The 23,673-nt window shown below is 34.2% G+C and overlaps 1 protein-coding gene across 4 annotated transcripts in view; it reads left to right on the forward strand.

Moving 5' to 3' along the window:
* The window catches only part of LOC125655000 (protein Wnt-7b-like), a 42,237-nt gene extending 20,248 nt beyond the window's left edge, over nucleotides 1-21,989 (forward strand). For 2 of the 4 annotated variants that reach the window (XM_048885110.2, XM_048885108.2), the window contains exons 2-5: nucleotides 1,431-1,496; nucleotides 2,229-2,458; nucleotides 9,404-9,675; nucleotides 19,730-21,989. In XM_048885110.2, coding sequence (XP_048741067.1) covers nucleotides 1,431-1,496; nucleotides 2,229-2,458; nucleotides 9,404-9,675; nucleotides 19,730-20,212 — 1,051 coding nt within the window. In that variant the 3' untranslated portion in view covers nucleotides 20,213-21,989. The remainder of the gene's footprint in view (nucleotides 1-1,430; nucleotides 1,497-2,228; nucleotides 2,459-9,403; nucleotides 9,676-19,729) is intronic. The other 2 variants (XM_048885112.2, XM_048885111.2) reach the window with 1 other exon arrangement.
* The last annotated feature ends 1,684 nt before the right edge of the window (nucleotides 21,990-23,673 follow it).

Below are 23,673 nucleotides of genomic sequence, written 5' to 3' on the forward strand. Positions count from 1 at the left end.
ATGAATGAAATTTTCTGGCATTTTACGTGGACAATTGGATTAAAATTCTTTACATATCACAGCTTGAAATAATCGTGTGTGTGATAACCTGCAATTACCCAGATTACATTTTAAAGAATAAACTATCTATATAGTGAAACAGTTACTGTGTTCTAACTAGGGTATAGAATATTATTTTGGCCCTGAAAGGTAATATGTAATCCTTCAAACTGTCACTTACAGGTAATTTATCATTTTCAAGTGAGAAATGGCAGTGTCTCTGTAATTAAGTAAGTGTTAGACAAGTCAGAAACCCTCTGAACTTCTTCAGAAAACACATCCCGGGTGTATTTAATTCTAAATGTCTACAATTTTTGTTTATGGAATCGTGTATGAAAAGTTTTCAATGAGATATGTTGTTCCATAACGCTGCATATGAAATGGATCGGGTGAAATTGGAGGTGTGCACGGGCAATTGAATAGGCGCAATGTACAGTTCTCAAAGAATCTTCTGTTCACTTTGCAGACGGTTAATTTTTCATTACACCTTTTCATTAAGTCATTTTAAGCCTCCGTTAATCCTTTTCTATTCCAAAAGCAGAAATAAATATCACGGTTGTTTGTTTCTTGGACAAATATTCATTCTTTTGTTTGTTTCCTACTGACAGATAACCTACATGCATGTCTATGAGCGATCTATCACAGATCGATCTAGATACAAATAATATTGTTAGCATTTTTAAAAGTCAAAATTGATAAGAAATTTGACAGCAGATTTGCCATCATACTTCACACAAAGTTAGACTCCAAGTAAGTGTTAGACAATATCCACAGATGTAAAAATGAATTATTAGCATTGAAAAAAAACCCATCAAAATAAAAAAAATGACATCTACCTGTAATGTACAATATAACACATATTGCCAGAATACGGTTTTCGTGGAATTTGAAATAACAACCAGTCTTTATTCATAAATCATATACTGACAAGGGTTGAGTGTTCAATTTTCTTTTTTAAACTCTTAATCTCTCCTTTCGAAACCCTGAATTCATACTAGGATAATTTAGTGTTTGATATTTCTTTCTCCCCGCTTTCCCTACCCCTGAGTACTGATTAACGCAGCGAATGTCTGATAACTAGTTTAACTACTTTTACATTGTCTAGTATAAGACTAATCAATTTTCTTTTACGTGTAAACAAACTTAATCTAATCATTAACTATCGTGTAAAATCAGATATTTCACATATGATGTGAACAACTCTGATGTAATCTAATTTTATATTTTATTTTCCATCGAATCGAACTTTCCGGGCACACGATATATGTTCACCATTAACAGCTTCCCGACACCAATGTATGCAATATACTGTCTCCTTTCCCATATAAGGTCAGGAAAATAGTTTATTTTCGCAGTTTATAAACTAATAGATTGTTTTCTTCTCCTATAAGGTGTTGGAACATAGACAGACAAATGTTTGCAGGCTGTCATTGGATTTTGATGTTCTACCTCTTATGGTAAATCTCTCTACTAACATTCCTCATTGAATCACAGATAGTTGGACTAAAGTTTTGATCTTCTCACTGACGCAGTTGTAAAACACGGGTGAAAGTGCTTGGACGTTTGAGAAATTCTTTGACACAGCCTAATTGTTAGTGTGCACCATATATGTGATGCCTGTAAATTGCAGTAAATGTGATACAAAGTTATTTTTTCATGTGTATAATGTGTAACATGAATTATTTTTACATTGACCAAAATTTGATCATTGTAGGTTACATGTCAATCTGATAAAAAAAAAAAAAAAAAAAGATGTTTCGTATTCTTTATATACATTATAACATTGATATTATGTGTAAGTTTAACATTGTACTTAAAGTACTAGTATCATCTTCTATTGTAAACTTCATATATTCTTATAGAATATTAGAGTCTTGATTTTTATTATAACGTTTTTTTTTCTAATATAGAATAATTAATGGTAAATGTTGAAGTTCGCAGCATTGCAAAATGTATTATTCACAAAGCCTAACTTAAAATTTTCTTTTGAATTTTCATATGGATTTTTTTTTAGGAAAAGTAAATATTTCAGCCATACTGGTAATATTTCCTACTCCAAGAAAGGGTATCGGTGAAATGCCTGAATTGGAACGAAAGGGATGGGAGAAATAGTGAAATAAAAGTATCTTAATTTATAATCAATTTTGAAGATTGGAAATTTATCTTAAAGAATGTCTCTTTTATTTCAGGGCATTGTCGTCCGTAGTCGCCCTCCGAGCCAATTTTATCTGTAACAGAATCCCCGGTTTAACTCCTCGACAACGATCCATTTGCCGGAAAAGGCCGAATGCAATAGTGACGATCGGGGAGGGAGTTCAAATGGGAATTAACGAGTGTCAGTATCAGTTCCGGAATAATCGTTGGAATTGTTCCAGTACCGGAACAGAAAATACCATGTTCGGACACACTCATAAAGTTGGTAAGTGAAAATCTTTTTCACGTTCTAAATCGATGGCGCAAAATTTAGAGTTATGGGTCTATGGTTACTCTAGAACCCGGATTTAAAGAGATATTCACCATTTATTTCAATACTTAAACTCGGATCGAACGGACACAAGAGTCTGTCTAACCTAGATTCTCAATCTCTCTCACGAATGCTGTTCTACCTTGATTGATATGTATCATGGAAGACCTTTCAAATTTTGAGTATATGAGGTGACCTAGTTTGTATCGGACGTAACCAGGAATCGTGTATTAGTTGTAGATGAAAGTAAAATAGTCGTGTAAGGGATTGTTTTATTTTTCTTCGTTACATTAGGTACGGTGCGTCACACTCGCACACATGTGACATTTATCATCGAAGTGATCTTCATTCCAACATTTCTGCACCACCCCCGTTTAGCGTATGACATCACACATTTCATATGGGTTTTTGTTTAGGAAAAGTAAATATTTCAGCCATTCTAGTAATATTTCCTACTACAAGAAAGGGTATGTCCAGGTGTCTCCAGGAGTCCGTGTTTGCCCAACTATCTATTTTGAATTGCTTTTAGAAGATATGAGATTTATCACTGTTCGTTATCTTCACCTCTCTCTCCCAATACGCTTTACATAGACCCCTATCCCTCCTTCTATAGATTAAAAAAAAGAAACTCAAACTATTTCGTCGATGACACTGAAGAAATTGTAGAAATAAGAATAAACCCAGATTGATATGTGGTCGGGCCTGTAACAGATTGACATTTGGTGACCCGGTGTGCTGTTTTATTGCAGACAGAACGAATAAATGTCAGTGGCGGGTCACTCTAGCCATACATACACTGCTGATAGGTAATAATAGTTATGAATAAGTGCGAGAAATTTCACCAAACCCTACATGTTATACGCTCGTCATCTGTACTTAACCCACCTGTCAAGGTCTATGTGGTGGAATTACTTTCAATTAGTGAATGGAAATTGATGGGCCGCACATGCTACACAAAATAAGTTGTGTGTGCGAAATACTATTCCCTCGACCATGGATAACATTGTTTCAAATCAATGTTTGACGTGATTTATACCATCTTAACCTTTTCTGATAGAGAGTTTGACCTTGGCCTATCATTTTTTGGTATGGTGTAAGTTACTTGACCAAGACTAGCTGACAAAGACACAGACAAACAAAACAGTTTGACACAACGGTACAAATATTCCTAGTTTTCAACCTCAGGGTACATGCAGGAGTTCAAATTTAAGTAGGCTATCAATACCCCCCCCCCTCCCCTTTGTTACCGGTACTTTACGTTCCATTATGTAGAGCTTAACTTGTGCAAAACGTGTTCGAATCATTGATGTATCGTGAAATTCTTCACGTAATATAACGCACCTATTACAATCTCAAAGTTATTACTACAGAAATTCAGAGTTTTATCATTGATTGACAATTTTTTAAAAGAAACCAAAAAAAAATTTACTAACGAAGACCTAACATACATTTTCAGAAGTTGGGTGTTTTCGCATAGTGTACACAGTATAAAAGTGTTGTTTTTCTCTGCATAGATTATCAAAGCTTGTTTCGTAATATCAAGGTTTTTATTGCAGTAAACCAAAGCATCAAGATCTTTTATAATAGTTAACTATGACTGATTGTAAAATATATAGTTAATTTTATAGGTAACTGTAAAATATAGTTAATTGCCTATATAATTGTGTTAAACAATAGTTTGCTATATAGTATTTTTACAATGACTATAACCAATACAGGGTCTGGTTCCGTGTATATATATAAAATTACAGAATTTCGGTTTCTATGACGTTTAGTGCATGCACTATTCTCTCAATAATTTTCATCTCTGTCAATTCACACGAGTTTTAGGCGATCGGACATTTCACCCACAAAGAAAAAAAATCTGAATAGCAATGGCAGACCAAAGCACAGATTACGAACACACAGCAATAACATTCAAGCCTATTAAAAGAATTCGTGAAAAAATATTATCGTAGATCGGAAGAATACGCTGATAATCCATGTCATCCTTTATTTGTGTTTCTGATTCTTTGGAGAAATGATAATATTGACTTTACTAAACACCTGTTTGAATACCAACACCATGCTGATCATGATGACGGGCGGGGAACACAGAAAAGACGATTATCATGTTTCGTTTTCCCCTTTTTTCCTGCCCACTTTAGAATACCTTTACAACGGATTAGAAATATATATATTGACACTGTATGCTTCGCTCTTTAATGAAAAATAAATTCGTTTACTTATTCAAATATAAACACTGATGAGAAATCGCGGATACGTTTTAATCGTCAGCATTCTTCTTCACACGTTGAAGTAAAACTCGATTACAGCGACACCTTCGATCTATTCTGCAAAACGGTGGTAACAGGTTACGAACAATTTAGCACGGTAATGAGAGAAATGGTTTTAAATCGAGCAATTTTGAAAACTAATATACCATGATAAACACATTTTTCAATATTTATTTTCCAACACGAAATTACTAAAATTTTATGGTCTGTAAACGGCCTTCGAAAAGGGACATTTTAAGAGAACTGTTTGATGGGAGTCGACGCCCTAAATTGGCATAAAAAAAATCCTAATGATTAAATTTGGTGATGAGATCGTTTTGGACACAAATGTATACAAGACTTTTAGATTTATTATATGCTACAAACTACGATGGAAAAATTAAAGACCAGAGCAGAAATCACCACAGAACAAATTAAGGTCCGCTTTGTAAATCCCAGGCTCTTATAACGTAGATAAGTGTATTTGCTACATTATATATATATATATATATATATATATATATATATATATATATTTTAAAATAGGGGTTGAGATCAGAAATTAAACAGAAAGAAGATGATAAATTATATATATCTTCCATGTATAAAGTATTGAACCTAACTTTTCAATCCTTCGACATACAATCAGTATGCTACCAAGTTGGGTCATGAAAAATTGGAAACATAACAGAGGGATAAAAAGTTCTAAATTAAAAACTTTTCATTTTAAAGTAAGACGTCTGTCACCTGAATCGTTACCTTTGCAAATTACAAAATAATGGTATGGAATGCGACCTCGGGTCTATGAGCCTGGGGTTCGCCCCGCCCCAAACTAGGGACACAAACTCTGTCTCGTGCACTTCATTAAATATCAATGCTCTCATCCTCAATTACAAACACGGACAGCTGCACGGGCCGGTAACAACACAAAGAAACTCGCCACGCCCCCAGCGCCGGTTCCCTTTCTGAACGCCAATCTTTTACTGCACGAAATTAGATCAACAGTCGAATGAGTATTTCAGATCATATTATTTTCCTCATCAGAATCTTTGCGTGTGGATTTTATTATTGAACTGGGCATTTATAGGCATGTTCATGCATTGTGTTTGTCTTTTGTTACTTGACAGATGCCACGAGGCCGCTGATATCATGTACATGCCGCTTGTGTCCTGTAAAACTAATCTCACACTGTTGATGGTCAAAGAATTGTAATGCTGTAAAGCTATATGTATCGGCTCTATCCTGATAACAGGACGGCATTGACACTCGGTTAGACCCTTCCAGAGACCATTTCTTCCTATGCTCGACCTCTAGTACCGGAATTAACCTATTAAATATTTTAATTTTGAGGGATCTACTTGAAATTAGATATCACATCCTCTCGTAACTTGTATAGTGAAGTACGTGAATGGAGGAAAGGATCTTATTTTAATTAGACTGGAATTTGATTTGCAATTACACATGCATTGATTACCATTCTCGATGCTATGTGTTTACATGGGGGGTTATAATTTTCCTATAACTAATTAACTATTTCTGTTTTTAAACATATTTTGAGAATAAAAATTAGCATATGACCCTTAAAATGTCGAATCAACTGTTGACAAAGATCAAGGCTATTTTACTACGAATATACTAAGGGCGACATGATTCTAATAATTGTAATGCACCGTGAATGCAAGGACTCAGACAACTTGCCCAATAAGCAGGTTTAGATATACGAATCTTCTTTTGTCAATGTGACAGTCCTATCAGGTTGTCATATTAATTATGCAAGCCCAATTAGTCAAGTTCATCAAAATATTGATATACCTGTTTGAAATCCATACACTTTACAACAAAGTGCGATTTATGATACGAGTGTCATAGATTAAATCAACAGGGGGAAAAACATTCCGTGTCCCAAACAGTAAGATGTGGACAATCATTTGTCTAATCCTTGTCACGTGATTTAAATTGATGTTGTCATTTTTATCAAAGCGCGATGAATGCAAGCATGATAAAAATCGCGCAAAAAATTAATAATGCTTCATCAACATTTGACTATTTAGCCTTTAATGATACAGATCAAACAAGGGGTCATATTTTTCTCCCCGTATTCTTGGAGTACATATCGCATGCCTTTGTGAAGTAGTGTTCATTAATTAAAATCTTCGGGAGCGAACGCATTACTATGTACTTCGTGACTCAAACAGGAGATAACGAGCCATATTGTCAAAAAGACAGCAATTTAAAATGCTTAACGATCATGTATATTACGTAATGTGCACCGATCGAACTTTATTAATAACCTAGATTTCTTTCTCTCTCATCATTAAAACCATGGTGGTCTCTAACAATATACCCTTAATCATTAAAAAACCAAAAAAAGAAAAATGAACAGAAAGACCTTCCGATAGTGCATGAGCAAGTCAATAATTAAATGTAAAGTCTGCATGACGTAAAACAATGATTTTTCCAATAGGATTGCAAAATCAGAACTCGATTTAAAAGTAGGTGAAACAACAGTTACGCAGTTTTAAAATGTACCCTCTATCTCTTTACAAATCTCTCTCTCTCTCTCTCTCTCTCTCTCTCTCTCTTCACTAAGACATCAACTACTGATAACTGAAATATTTTATCAGTAACATGATTTGCATGTACCTTGACATGATCGTACACTTTATTGATTATAATGAAATTTCAATTAATTCGATAAATATATATAAATATGTGTACTTTTGCGGAAAACATAAATCATATTTCAAATATGTATCACACTTTGAAGACAAGTTCATTTCTTTAGAATACATTGCCAACAAATATTAAACACGACTCCTCTTTTCATATCAACTTGTAATGACCTCAGGTTACAAGCATTTATATTATGTCTCATATTCATATCCATATTAAGAATGTGATAAGATTTATATTCTACACTACGATAAATATGTTTTATTGACGTTTCATATTTTTATCAACATGAAGTCCGTTCAAAGCTAAGATTTCCGTCTTTTCTACTTTTGTCCGATCATAAATTTCTTCTCTCTTCGGAACCTGTTAACATAGTGTCGGTATCATGAATATAGCTGTTCTTTGTCAGACTGTCATGTCCTGCTGAGAATAAAAAGACACGTTTGTGTGATCAGCAAGCGACATGACAAGACGCTTTAACAATATATGTTTTACACAAGTTTTAAATCAAATTCTCCGATACGACATCTACACCGTTCGTACATAATAAAATAGATAACAAAGATCCAATGGTCAAACATGTCGCCGATCAGGGAAAATACTTAACTTCTCCTTTATTTAATCCTTAATCCATAAGAAAAATTGTCTTAGTTCTTATATTTTTCTGGAAATGTTTTTACTTCATTTTTCTTTCTTTCAAGTTTTAATCAGTTACAACACACACAACCAGATATCTGCGAACGTTGTAGAGATCGCCGAGATTTTCAACTGAAGTGTTAGCAAAAGTTTTTGTGTTCGAAGTTTTCAGAATTTTCGATTGATTGATTAAAAAAGAATTAGACAGGATGCATTTGACTGAGAAATCATTGATAATATGTTGTACGGTGTGACCGTTGAGACGAGCGAAGCCCATTAACATCTTGCAACACGACTTTTATCCGCCTCTTCGTTTAACGCGGGAAATATAACGCACTTGGTGTAAACAGTTACAAATTGTGACGTCACATTAGCTGCAATGTTTTTTCTTCTTCTCTCAAACCAAGCAAAAACAAAATTTTTGAAGCTATGAGAAAGCTTGTCTGGAATTTAAAAACGTTTATGGTACTTTCTAAACAATCTAATTATTTTAATTACGAGTTCGTCCATGAAGTATACCGCAGTAACGGCAACATTTTTGCAGAAGCATTATGGGTAATACTCATCTTTTTTCAGCTGAAGAAGAGCAAATCACGTGACTGATATGTGTAATCATTGGTGCGAGCTCGTCGCGACGCGAGCTTCGCTCGCTATTAAAACAAATGTCAAATGTTGACTGTTTTAACATTTACTTTTGAAGATTTGAAGTTGCTGGATAGATGCAAATTTATTTGTTAGATGAACACTATCAGTGGCGGATTTAGAGCCCCCCCCCCCCCCCCCCCCATAAAATTTTCAAATTAAAGGTAGATCGCGGTATCTTGTTTCGGAAAATGTACTAAACGATAAAAGAAGCAATGATTTCTGCCACTCCTGGAGAAATAGGCCTAAATGACAAAATCCTTTGATTTCTTGAATTACTTTATTGGGAGAACTTAATTTTTTCCAAATACCCCTCAAAATTTATTTTATTAATTTCGCCTTATTAAAATGATAGAAAATAGTACAAATGACTTAATAGGAGAAATATTTCAAGCCCAATAAAATCTGTAAAATCCAGGAGCTTCCGGGGGCGAACCAGGGCTTCGTCCTGGACCCACTGCCTCATAAAGTGGCGTCCCTCGTAACCACAATTCCTGGATCCGCCCCTGACTATGGCCAGTTTTGTCGCACAACATGCGACATAATGGTATAATTTGTTTTCACACTTTAGTCAGTCAATTCAAAATGACACGACACGATTTAAAAGACAACTTGCAATCATTTAATCGGAAAGTGTTTTCAATTTTCACTGAAAGTAGTTTTATTGTTAAGTGGGTTTTTTTTTTTTTTTCAGGGAGCCGAGAGGCAGCTTTTACATACGCCATTACGTCGGCGGGAGTGACTTATTCCCTAACTCAGGCGTGTAGCTTAGGAAAACTAAAACGCTGCAGTTGTGACCAAAGTAAAAAGAAAAGCAAGGTCATTAACGACGGATGGAAGTGGGGAGGATGTAGTGCTGATATTAAACATGGACTTAAATTTTCCCGCAAATTTCTAGACGCACGGGAAATAGAACAAAATGCAAGATCCCTCATGAATAAACATAACAACAGAGCGGGGAGGAAGGTGAGTCGGCAGAAGTTTTCTAAACGCATGATTTGGGAAAATTAACTGTTAATTTTTGAAAATGGGCCCCACGGTACGCGTACATGAATACTGTCTCTTTTTTCTAAAAATAGCAAACGTGTTATTGAATCTTTCAAAGTATCATACACTCAGAGATATTTTGTAGTTCAACACAAATTGATTTTTTGCTTCAAAGAAAAAAAGAATGCTATGCAACGTTTGTTTGAATAATGCTCCATATGAACGCACTTTGTATTTTGTTACTCTTAAACTGTGCATTCGTGTCTACGAGTGGAACACTCTAGACTAAATTAGAATATCATTCAGACCAAAGTCTAAATGCGTATCAAAATTATATTTAACAGAAAGTTTACACTGAATTATTAACAGCAAATACGGAAGCCTTCTTTGTTAAAACCAAGACCTTACACAATATCTCTTTAAATAAGGTCAGGTAATTTTACAAAGAGCTTAAATTAAAATCGTTACAATGAAGTATCAAATTAAGAAAGAACAATGGAAAGCGTGCACATCAAATATTTTCAAAGCAATCTATCATATTTACTTCCAAAAACAGAAACAACAATTTTGGTATCTAAGGCTTTTGTTTTCAAAAACGTGAACTGGATACAGTCGCTCTTACGCTTGTCATTGCGTAACTGAGGCAGACTTCTGTCTTGTAAACTTAAAGATGATGTTATTGAACGATGTTAAAGTTGTAAATTAGTTACATAGAGTTGTGCTTTGAACATGCACACGCCCTCGCTGAATCCTTGTAAAACGTGGCTCGTTGTGTCGAAAGCGTCTTTAGTTTACGACAATCACGTAAGACCACTTTTTGACAGGTCAAAAGAACACCAAGGGATCTATTGCCAATTTTGTTGATACAACTATCGTAAAATGCCGTAAATTAATTTACTGTGTAATAACAGAACTAATAAATTTTCAAAATATTCTTTCCTAAAACGTAATTAGATTTTCCAGAATTATACATAAAACATTCAAACAGGCTTCAAGACGCCGTTGTATTATACCGTTGGAATTTTATAAAGGGTCCTTCAAGTTAAAAGTAAAGCCATCTCTAATCCACTGGAGAGCCCTAGAATACGTTTTATCGTCCAATATCCATCAACGACCCGTCCATTGATATTCAATAGTCAAATACAAGTCTTATTTCAGCCCAAGTGTAGTGTATCATTAGTCCAAACTTTTCTTTATTTTTCAAATTTTCGGTTACTTTTTTAATACCATACCGTACTTTCATATTTTGTGAAAAATCTTTTTTTTTTTTTCTTTTTTTTTTTTGTCATAGCTTAGGTAAGAATAAAAAGGCCAATGGCACATGGTTGTTCTTTGCATACAGATAGTGCATTTTTGTCTCCGAACCTACATAATGAAATTGCAATGCACGTGAACTCTTTGCACATTATTATTATTACTGATGGATTCATTTATAAATACCATCCGACTATTCAAAAGCTATATGACCGAACAAAGAAAATCCAAATCGTCATTCAACCATTTGTCTAAAAACCGCAATGCCCACATTTTTGTTTCACAAGCATGGAATGTTTACTCAACATAGATAATACTTCTCCACGTAAGGCCCCGTTAGCGAAAACTCGTTCATTCATTTATTTACCCCTAAATTAAACAAGAACGCTGTGGGAATTATCAATTTAGACAAAACGTTCTGCCTTTATCTGTAAATGGTTAAAGGGAAAAAGGTCCCATGACTGTACATACGTTCTGTAGATCGTTCCACAGATTGACGAAAATCTTCATTGTGCTACATGAAACGGAACCCGACATATTCAAAAAAGACCATTTCCTCATTCATGTCGACAAACGTGATAATTAGAGATAAATTATCGTTGTGTTGTCTGCAAGAAAAGAATTACCTTTTAAAGACAGAATAATTTACTCATCATCAGATCTGTTACAATCTAATCAGATTTCCAATTCAATCCGACCAATCGCTTTTTAACTTCTCTGGTTTCTCGGTTCTTAGTAGGTGTTAGCAGAAGTAGGGTGAAAGGTCATTGTAAAGAAAATGGCTTTTCGTCAGTGAATGGAAGGGACAAATAGAATATGATCATTCCGTGTCTGTCTAAATTGGGAACATGCATAGCGTACATTTTGACAAGAGAATGATAATTTCTTATGCCAAAATAGATTAACCCGAATCGACGGGTTCTATTGTAATGGAGCGATGTCTAATTATGCTATCAATCATCGAATCTTTATGTTATGATTGACCACGTGCGCACGTCCGAATTTTTTCGCACAAATGTATTATAATTGATCATAATCGTATCAATCAAACTTTTTGACGCTTGACAATACACCTGCTCGTGATATCATGTGCGCGACATACCTTGAAAAATAAAATTTTTAAAATTAAGATTTTTCACGGACGGTGAAAAAAAAATCAAGATACCGTACATCAGTTTGCATGATGATTATATATATATATATATATATATATATATATATATATATATATATATTTACATCATTGGGATAATTTTGCTGTGTGGAGAAAGGGGTGTCGATTAAGTGCATAAAATAAGAGAAAATCCTTGAACGCATGACAATCCTTTTAAAGTCCCATCTTTATCATACATTCAAAATGTATATAACATGTGTTCACAAAATAATAGGATGGCGAAAAGGTAGTTTATTTTTTGACACTTTTATTGAAGCAATTAGAGATAAATTTCCTTGAGTAGTCCGAAGGCATTGGCACTTTGAAAAGGATCCCTATTAAATACTTGTTTGTCGATTCTATAGTAAGCGAACAGATCGCGTTACACATGCCGAATATCTTGAATTGGATGACAGCAGTAATGAATTATTTGATATGATAAATATTAGGCCTAAAGTAGATGTTTTTTGAATTACTACAATTATGAAGAACGCAAAGTATAAGGACCGTTAATCCCTTCATTATATGTTGACTTGCTGTGTTATTTCGTTTTCAACCATACACTGTAAGGGTCGATAACCTACGCCCTAAAAAGGAGATATATGCTTTAAAGTGCAGGGGGTTGAAGTCATTTTTTATTAGCAGTCATCTTGGCAATTTAAATTACTTTTGGTTTCTAATATATATATATATATATATATATATATATATATATAAAGCACTAATTAATCACAACTAGGTACTGAAAATTTTCACCTCAGGCCGGGGTCGAACCAGCGACCTGCGGCACCCACCGCCTAGTGGGTGCCGCAGGTCGCTGGTTCGACCCCGGACTGGGGTGAAAATTTTCAGTACCTAGTTGTGATTATTTAGTGCTTTATATATTAATTGATTGATTATCTCATGTATCGTTTAGATCCTAGGGGTTAATGTAAGGTTGGGTGTTATAATTGTGTGTTTGTGCTTTCTATATATATATATATATATATATATATATATATATATACTTATTCTCTCAAAATCACACTTACGAAAGGGATACAAAACACCCAAATATACTAAATAATGTAAGTCAAGCAGAGTTTTTTTTTTTTTTAAATATTAATCTTTTTTTTTTTGGAGGGGGGAGGGGTGTGTGTGTGAAAATACATACAATACTAAAGTATTATAATTTTATAAATTAACTAGGCATTGCAATTTCTTTCATGTCATAGACTGTTGCATGTAAATAACTGCAGTAACCATTTTATCATTCTATCAATATTTTGGGTATTTAGTCTATTTACAGAACATTGAACATTTACACGGGAAGTGATTATCCACCCCATTAATAAGCTGAACCTAGAACCATCTTCCTCAATGGCAATTAGCTCCACCAATCCATATGGTTTACGTAATACAACTATATGGATTTTTATCATATTTGAAAATATAATGTAGTATATTCTCTTCCTGTAAATAATTTCCACACAAATATAGTCGAATAATATTTCTGGGTGTCTGCATTGAATTTTCTATCCTCGTAAGAAAGCAATCACAATTGATATGTTTTTGTTCATTGTGATGGTCCTTGATGAATATATTATAATTTATTCCGCAATCATCATCCACAACATTCCTCGTTTTTTCGTGAATTTTTTTTTAGTCCTAGTGAATCCCTTCCCAGGGATATTTCAGAATGTCCCCATACTTCAGAATATTCCCGTAATTCAGGATGTCCCCATGATTCAGAATGTCTCCATAATTCAGAATGTCCCCATAATTCAGAATGTCCCCATAATTCGAATGTCCCCATAATTCAGAACGTCCCCATAATTCAAAATGTCTCCATACTTCAGAATGTCTCCATAATTCAGAAAATCCCCATAATTCAAAATATCCCCGTAATTCAGGATGTCCCCATGATTCAGAAAATCCCCATAATTCAGGATGCCCCCATAATTCAGAATGTCCCCGTAATTCAGAATATTCCCATGGTTTTCTGAATCATGTCCCCATAATCCAGATGTCCCCATAATTCAGAATGTTCCCATCATTTAGAATGTCTTAATGTCTCCATAATTCAGAATGTCTCCATAATCCTTATTCTCACTATTCAATCTCTTTTCTGCAAAGTCACTGTCTAAATATATGCCTTATTTCGGAATTCTTTCCAGCCCCCTTGAAATGATAAATATTTGATAATGTGTCATATTAAATCTCAGACTGTTGTGACATAACTTTTTGCAAACAAATTTATTTTTAAAGTAAATATGATTATATTCTCAAATATACTTAAATATTTTATATTAATTTCCTTTTTGAACTGCGTTGATCAATTTTAGGACCTTCAGGGAGTCTTGTTCATCAGAGCGATATCAGTAACTGTTTTCTTAGCAATATTCTGATATTAGCCAGCTTATTTAAGCATTCAAATGTCCTCTTTTGTTATGATGCAGACATCACGCACGCACGGGCACACGGTACGATATCTAAAAAGAAACCTTGTTTACAATAAATGTATACTAATGAAATTGGAATATGTGTTTTTCAAAATCTGTTATTTTCGTGCATTGTGCATTATATTAATGAGCAATTTATCCTTTAAAAGATCAAAATGAATGCAACAATTAAAGACCGGCACAAGTGAATCGTAGATTGCGATCTTAAAAATAAGATACAAGTGAGAATAGCTCTATATTCGCTTTGTAATTCTTTGAAAAATTATATATCATTCTTCGGGATTCTTTCTTTTTTTTAAATAAAAATTCTGAATATTTTCGGTGATTAACTAGGTATAAACCAGTGGATATCAGTTCTAAACATCCCGTAATGTCAAACTTTCTGGACGATGCATCTTGCTACACAAGGAAGCTTGGCATTGATCGATCGCGAATATTTTCACAATAATCCATCGTTATAAAGCAAAACTATCCCCATAATTAGCATACAAAACGTAGACGTCGTCCATGCCTTCATGTAAGATAAATAAAAACGCGAGCATTTTCTCTCTCCCTGTAGAATTTATTAGGCGTTACGATGTTCACATGCTATGCTCATTTTCATCCATGTTTGCTTATGATAGATCATTGGAAGTTTTGTAATGTTTGGTATGTTGTCTTATCCACAATCAGCAATTTTGTTGTTTGACAATTGCTGTGAATCATATACATATGGATTAATTTCACATTCTAATTTTGTATTTTGCTAATCATTCTTCAAAAGAACGGAACAAAGTAAGTTTTACAACTGAATGAAAGTATACGAAATCACTGTGAACCTGATACCTTGTGGTTTTTCTCTGATGTTATATGACCCTATCATGGTTAACCTTTGACCTTCGTGTTCACACCTACTTAAGCGTAATAATTTCTTTCATTTGTCAAGTGACAGCAAGAAATTGTGAGTGATGATTTTCGTGTGCGTCTCAAATACATTTCACTCTATTCCTTTGTTCATCATCTAAAATCTTTATAGTTTTTCTTTGCTTGGGTCTTCTTTTTCTCGCGGATTATTCCATTGCATGGCACTGATATCCTAGACTGATAACCAGCGTTCTTCAAAATCCTTCATTAAAAAATGTCACATCGAAACAGAAAGACATGACCGTTTTTTTTTAAAGTGAAATTTAACAGTTTAGTTAATTTCATCCTCGGTTACTATTGTTAAAATACTGATGTTTATCGTGAAATCCTTGGCGTACTTAGTACGATTTTGTGGGGGATAAAAAGATATAATGTGACATGCTACAAAATTACGATAAATGTTAACTGTCGTCTGTGGTAGGCATCTGGTCGCAATCCATGATATGAAAGTGTTTGGGGGACTGCTCACGTGCACTTTAATATCCAAATTATATGCTTTGCCAATATACTTATCGAGGATAAAACAGTATTTTGTATAACCTGACTTAATGATATCTATCTATATATAATTATATAAAATATAAATTTAATATTTTACCTATATATATATATATATATATATAGAGAGAGAGAGAGAGAGAGAGAGAGAGAGAGACTCTTTAAGGTCATATACATGTATCAAGCTTAACTAAGATTGGTTGTATGTGTACCAACCCTGTAAAATTAAAATTACTATCGATAATGGTAAATTGAACACATACATAGTGTGTTTAGTCCATATGAAAAGTATTCAGTATTTTCTGTTTATCTTCTAAGCCGGTATAAATTATAGATTAACAGTGAGATTAGTAGCTATTTTGGAAAAGTGAAACTTCATGTTTAAAACGCAATTCTACTAGTCTCGCATACAATTCAACATTTATTTGTTATATGTTCTCTTAAAGCAACGTGCATTTAAAACCTGAGGCATAATATTTAGTAAATGTGCTTGTTTTGACGTCTCTATGATCGATTTCAAAAATGTCTAATTTAAGACACCGTGTAAATGACAAAAAGACATAATATCATATCAAATTGCATATTTTTATGAAGTATTGCAAAACTAATATTTCCGAAATTATATTGTTGAATAGATAATCACAAAAGAAAATCTAGAGTGCACTTCCATATGTCAATAAAGCGGTATGTCCATTGTCTTTGTTTTATGACGTATTTTAGAAGACATTGAGGGACGCATTCAGAGAGAGAGAGAGAGAGAGAGAGAGAGAGAATTTTCTCACCGATATAATGTAAAACGTTTCGTTTCATTTTCTCATAAATAGGAGATAATAAAAGTGTGCGCTCGATTTCTGTGTAATTTGTCACATATTGGGAATATTTGCAGGTGTATGACGGATAGTGTTGTAACAAATTATTTACGTTTTGTGGCCTTTGCTTATCACGTTCAGAGTCTCCGAATCTCTATAACAAATAATGATGGGGGGTTTATTCAGCATTTAAGCGTGACACTCTATATATGGTAATCACCCTCCATTAATGCCAGTACAACATAATGTAACCAGAGATAAGATCAAAACACTGACTGAGAACGTTTATATTTTGATGGGAAGATTTATGAAGAATTCACAAGAATGTGTTTACAACGAGCCACCTAATGTCAGAAGAAAGTTTGAAGTTGATGACTAAATTTTTACACTTGTAAAAATGTTGTGAAAATATCTTTGTGTGAACATTTATATGTAGGTAATTGTGCTAATCCTTGAAAGAACCGTGTTTTTAATTCTTTGATCATTTCCCTATGAACACTTCGTACCGATTAAGATGACATAGTATTTTGTTAAGAAACATATTTTGGTTCGTTTCGAGCTCAACACGATTTGTTATTCTTTTAATCAGAAAAAAAATCAATTAATTCAAATTCATTTTTCATATAGAATCAAGTTCAGTAGACATGGTACATGTATACGGGTATTTGATAACGAAGGTGTAAAATGAAGGGGGCGTTGCTGGATAATCAAGAAAAGCTATAATGTTAAAAAGCATTCAGGTGAATTGCAGAGTACAATAAATCAGTGGTAAACAGGACGGAACAGACAATACGACGAAATTAGAGTCATACAATATTTTAATGACTGATACACCCGGTAGGTGGCGGTAATCTGAAACCAAAGTTTGTGACGTCTGCCATTTTTGCAAAATGTTTGACGAGCAGAATTAGCTATATGTTTTCGTCTGGGGTGACGAAGACTAAATGCATTCAATAGGCGGGGCCATTCACCCGAGAATCGTTTTTAGGAGCTGCAACATTATGTCGTGCGATGATACACATTTTTAGCAAAGTAAGAAATAAGTGGTGCTCCTATCTGAACAATAACTGGTTGGCCATTTTATAAGTGAGGCAAAGAAATATTGGGAGTTATTATTGATCCCGACTTGCATAAAATGTTCATTTAGTTCACATAGTTCATCAGTAATAGGTCACTATGCCATTGTAAATATGTGTTCAATGCGCTGTCTGTTTCACTTTTTGTGTCACCTGTGGCTAAGTACTGTAGTAGGGTATTAAAATGAATTAATACGTCTGGGGATGAACTATGACGCCTCACGCCGGCATACTTCACGAAGCCCATTAACTTTTCTTCATGAAAAGTATGTCTGCGTAATATGTTGCAGTTTATACCCTTATGTATTTCAAAAATGAAATTCATATTTACATTCTACTGTCACTTCTCTCGGAATTCCCAGCCGTTAAAATAGACGTACAATGTACTATATTTATCAAGATTCATACGCGCATTGTTTATAAATGCATCGCATACATGTACGTGAAGAAATGGCTATCATTACAATTTGTAAACATTGGAAATGTAAATTTATACGCTGGGATAAAGGCAACGTTATCATGAATATTACCTTATATTGTTCAATTTGAAAACATATCAAAGTTCAATTTATATATTGATTAATCTTCTTTGTTAATTGATATATCTAAGAATGGCAACTCCTTTTCCGTAGGATTAACGTAATTATGACAATTTATACGGGCGAGGAGCACAATCGCTTGAATTATGCGGATGAATTTGAATGGAATAACGAATCTTAATGTAGCATATAAAATTTTAGTCCAAAGTTATAGTCGTAGTACAGTGGATAGTATCAGCTATTGATTATGTTTACACTGGAGTTTGCTGGCACCAAGAGCTAGATTGATAATCAAAACAGAAACACATATACATGTACCGTGCCATCCATTTGTGAAATTTACACTTCAAGTTAGATAGGTGTTAAACTTATTAAGTGCTCCCTACAAATACATTTCATACGATCTCTTCTGAAAACTAATACGACATTTAATTCACAACGTTCTTTCAAAACGAAATACAGCTCAAAACGATGCCCCAATTGTGTTGTCGGTGGCATCAAAATTTCTCGACCACATATTGTATGCAAGCCTCCATAGTTGTGGGTTTGTCATTGTAAATCACGGGTCTCTTTAGGGCGCCTTTTCCCATGGAACGCTACACCATGCGCAAATAACTACACTTCTAGACAATCTAGTATTTTATTTAATCAAGTCTGAGCTTCAAACGATTCGTTTACGTAGCAAAGATCAGCGATGGTAATTTATGAACCAAGGTCGAACTGATAGTGAAAGAGATTTGTTTGAAGTTGTAAAAATGATACTATCTTAAAGAACATCGCACGAACACACAAGTTAGCAAACGGACCTTGCAGAGCATTCACAAACGCTCTTGACACTTGGTCTTGCTTTCAGAATTGTCCCTACAATGAACGATGTGTTTCGTTGCATACAAAAGAAAACAATCCCAGACTCAAACATATAGTTGTTCATAAAGGCAGAGATGCAGTGGATTTCGTGTCTATTTGACCATTGCGCATTTACACCAGATTATTATGTGTATTGAATAAGTATTTATACCAAATTAAGTTGTTTACACAGAACTATGCTGTACATATCATGCCGAACTGCAAGACAATATGGCCTATTATTGGTTTTAACTGATGTGTAGATGTTTTACCTATTCTTTTGACGATTTTCTACAAAATATGTTTATCATCAAATGTCTGTAACACTGTGTATGGTAATGTGTATGCTGTGTCGTTACGAAATTCCCCATCGGCCACGATCGCGAATTGATGTCGTGCGATTCCACCACAAAACTATTCTGCACAAGCAAAGCAACGGACCAATAACAACTTCTGTGGCGGCAATGATCAATGTGCACATTGAACTAACAACAGTTGTATTCTTTTATTGCAGGCTGTCAAGGAAAATATGGGCACTGAGTGCAAGTGTCATGGCGTATCTGGATCCTGTGCCATGAAGACTTGTTGGACAACTTTACCGCCATTTCGTCAAATAGGAGACCATTTAGTAAAGAAATACAAGAAAGGCAAACTTGTGGTGCCGATGGTAGGGGGACGTAACCGGCGCCCTGTTTATCTGACTCTCAAACGATCAAGACGATCGCACACAAAGCCAAGGCGATCAGAAATAGTCTACTTACAGAAATCGCCAAATTATTGTGATTATGACGAATCTGTTGGTTCGCTAGGAACTGTGGGTAGGAAGTGTAATAGGACGTCCACAGGTACTGACGGATGTGACCTCATGTGTTGTGGGCGGGGTTATAATACCCATCAGTACACTAAAACATGGCAGTGTAACTGCAAATTTCATTGGTGTTGCTATGTGCATTGTAATAAATGCAGTGAGCGGACAGAGGAATACGCATGTAAATGAATGACGTCATCATCCAAGAATAAATTTAATCAAACGTAAAAAAAAAAATTATGTACCTACCAGGAATACGAGTGCAATTTCAGTGTAACACATATCAGACACTCTTAGTTTTGTTTGATATAGCATTTACATTTTTCAATTGTGATATTTATAAACATTGCAGACAAAGAATGTTCATTGTAAATACCATATTCATATTTTTATACAAATCATGTATTGTTTAATGTATTTATTATTAGATAGTTCAACAATTTTACAGTGATTTTATAGTTATGACTTTCGCAGTAATTTAAGTGACGATTCAAAGCCCCTCTGAACAATTAGAATTAGAATAAATTCTGGATTGATATTTTTACAGGGTGCATATTTATATATATTTATCCCCTTCGAAAAAGAGGGGTCATATTACAGACTGCTTCCAATTGTCAGTCGTTAGTCTGTTGGTAGACCAAGTATTGTTCCTCAATATCTTGAGAACCATTTAATTGATAAGCATAATTCACAGGTTGGTCATACCTTCTACAAGACCACTACTGATTTTGAGGTCAAGGCCCAAGGTCATGGGGTTTCTAGAATGCATATAGCAATTGCTGGCTGATAACTAGAGATGGTTCTATTGATTGCATTCAGTAGTTGTCCTACTGAGAACTTTCGCTTCAGTAGAACCCCTTGTCCAATGACCATTCAACTTCATAGACAGGTCGGTCATGAATTTCTTGATTTTCAGGTCAAAATGTCAAAGGTCATGGGACTTTCTTCCATGCATATAGTATTTGTTGTCCGACCGATGTTAGTGATAACTCAGATCAAGAATATTTTACTAAATAGTAATCAACTTCCAAAGGCAAACTGATTATCATTAACATGTTACCCCTATTGGTTTTCGGATCAAACGATCACCAATTGTTTTAAACATGGATTTCAATTTTGTGGAAAGGGGCATGTATATTTTACAATCATGACTTGTTTTGATAAAGAGTCTCAACAGTGATTTCTTGTAAGAATTATTTCGATATTTGATTTGATGTTTAGCACCTCTCGTATGCTTTCATAAAACAGTCTTGTTGTATTTTTCGGAATGAGATGGATGTATCGAATGATGTTATCTCCAAAATACACTGTGCCGATATTTTAATAATTTTTTGATAATATGTGTATCTTAGTTTGTACATAAGAACTGTCTCAAATTGCTGTATTATTGTCTATTTTTGTTTTAAATTTTAATTTACCGGTTGGAAGTAAATGAACATAATATTGACAACCTCAAGTTGTAATTTTGTACAGCTGCCACCCAGTAAATTCAAAACTGACAACCTCAACGTCATGCTTATTGTTTTGTAACTTAAACATTTAAATTTTTAACTCTTTGAAGCCAAACATTCCATTGAATAAAAATGAAATAGAATTTAAAAATAGATATATTTCTATTTGATAATGCTGTTATATAATTTGTTTCTTGTGTGTGTAAAATATGATTTAGTAGTCCTATAACTTACAAAAGTTACGAAGAATTTACGACTCGTAAATGGAAAATTATTTAGTGATGCTAAAACATTCCTTCAGCTTTACCATTTTCGTGACATTCACATATTATTATATTTTATAACAGTTTAACAGGACTCTAAGTCCCTCTTTCAATGTTTTTATTTTTATTACATATTATTTATTACTTGTTTTGAGGATATTGTTCAACTACCAAAATGTAATGCACTGTTCAGATTCAAATGTCTTTGAAAGAATTTGAAAGATATTTTTAATAAACTATATGTTTACTGCATATGTTGTTATCTAAGAGTCATATTTTGAAAAAAAAATATGGTGGTATAATTACAATGTGGTGGGTATACAAATTGAATAGCACGTGTTAAAAACCGCGTTGTGATCATAGCACCAAAGTATAACCACCCAAAGCTTATACATACTTTATTTCAAGAGAAAAACTGTACAACTTTAGTATCTGTAGATGACCGACTGCAGTGGTTGATGCGCTCGCTTCCTGGTCGGGAGGTTGAGGGTTCGAGTCCCACTCGTGTGATGGCCACGTTCTACCTAAAATATATTTTAAAATGGATAGTGAATGCTGCTTTACCAAGCGCTCGCCATTAAGAAGAACCGCGAGTCTTTCGGTTGCGACCTTTACAAATTTGGAGGTCCCATGTGACAACAGGTGCTGGTATGACGTAGGACCCTCACTGGTACGACAGTGAGCGCTATGCATAGGTTTCAATTTGAGGCACTTTACGTACGTCTGATGACGTATCAATATGAATGAAAAATTCTCAAGGTCACGTAACCAAAAAAAAAAAAACCCCATCAAAAAAATTAAAATATTTATGATTCAGATTATCATGGATCCTTACATATAAATACAATCCGCCTCAATGGCTAATTTTCATTTATTTAAATGAATAATTCTTCACAAGATCAGTGAATAGCGTTAGCACTTCATGAAAAGTATGCGGGCGTGAAGCGTTGAAACCCATACCCACATGCATTTTCAAAACTGAAATTTATTTCTTATAGTTACATTATACTTTCATTTCTGTCGAAATTCCCAGGTGGGCTCCCAAAAATGATGTGTCTACCACGTAAAATGTAAAAAAAAAAAAAAAAAAATACATGGGGGGTGTGACCGGTCGACAGGGGGTGCTTACTCCTCCTAGGCACCTGATCCCACCTCTGGTATATCCAGGAGTCCGTATGTGCCCAACGTTTAATTTTGTATTCCTTATAAGAGTTATGAGATTGATCACTGTTCGTTATCTTCACCTTTATAGGAGTTATGAGGTTGGTCACTGTTCGTTATCTTCACCTTTATAGGAGTTATGAGATTGATCACTGTTCGTTATCTTCACCTTTATAGGAGTTATGAGATTGATCACTGTTCGTTATCTTCACCTTTATACCGAGCGAAGCTCGGACGGGCCGAAGGCCCGTCCGCGAAGCAAGGCTCTAAAGGTAACACGTATGTAAAAGAAAAAAGTCAAAATCAGCAAAAGAAAAAGAGATAATCTCTATATACGTTCACCGAAATTTTCGTGATCCATATGGGCGCCGCCATTTATTTTTTCATTACCTGCTTCAACAGTTATTCGTGTTTTATTTTGAATGCCAATAATAGAAGACTCTAACGTGCAATTCGTAATTTAAACACTCATTTTGTTCAAAGTGAATAGTATAATTATCATTGTAACAGGTTTTAGCAAATAAATACATATAAAACCGTAATACGACTAAATAGATGAACGAGTTCATGAGTTTCTTTGAATAAGAGTATACGATAAAATTACGGTTACTTTTTTACCATTTTGAATTTATTGGTTAATTTTGTTTAGTTTTAACAGCCTTTTTCATTGCATACGGAATGTATTATTGTTGTTTATAATTATTTGCTTTGAAAAAGAGAAAAAAATCGAGGCTAAACGTGACGTCACAATGCACAGTTTACGTCACCTTGCGTT

The sequence above is a fragment of the Ostrea edulis genome, chromosome 7 (genome assembly GCF_947568905.1).
Source record: "Ostrea edulis chromosome 7, xbOstEdul1.1, whole genome shotgun sequence".
Taxonomy (NCBI): domain Eukaryota; kingdom Metazoa; phylum Mollusca; class Bivalvia; order Ostreida; family Ostreidae; genus Ostrea; species Ostrea edulis.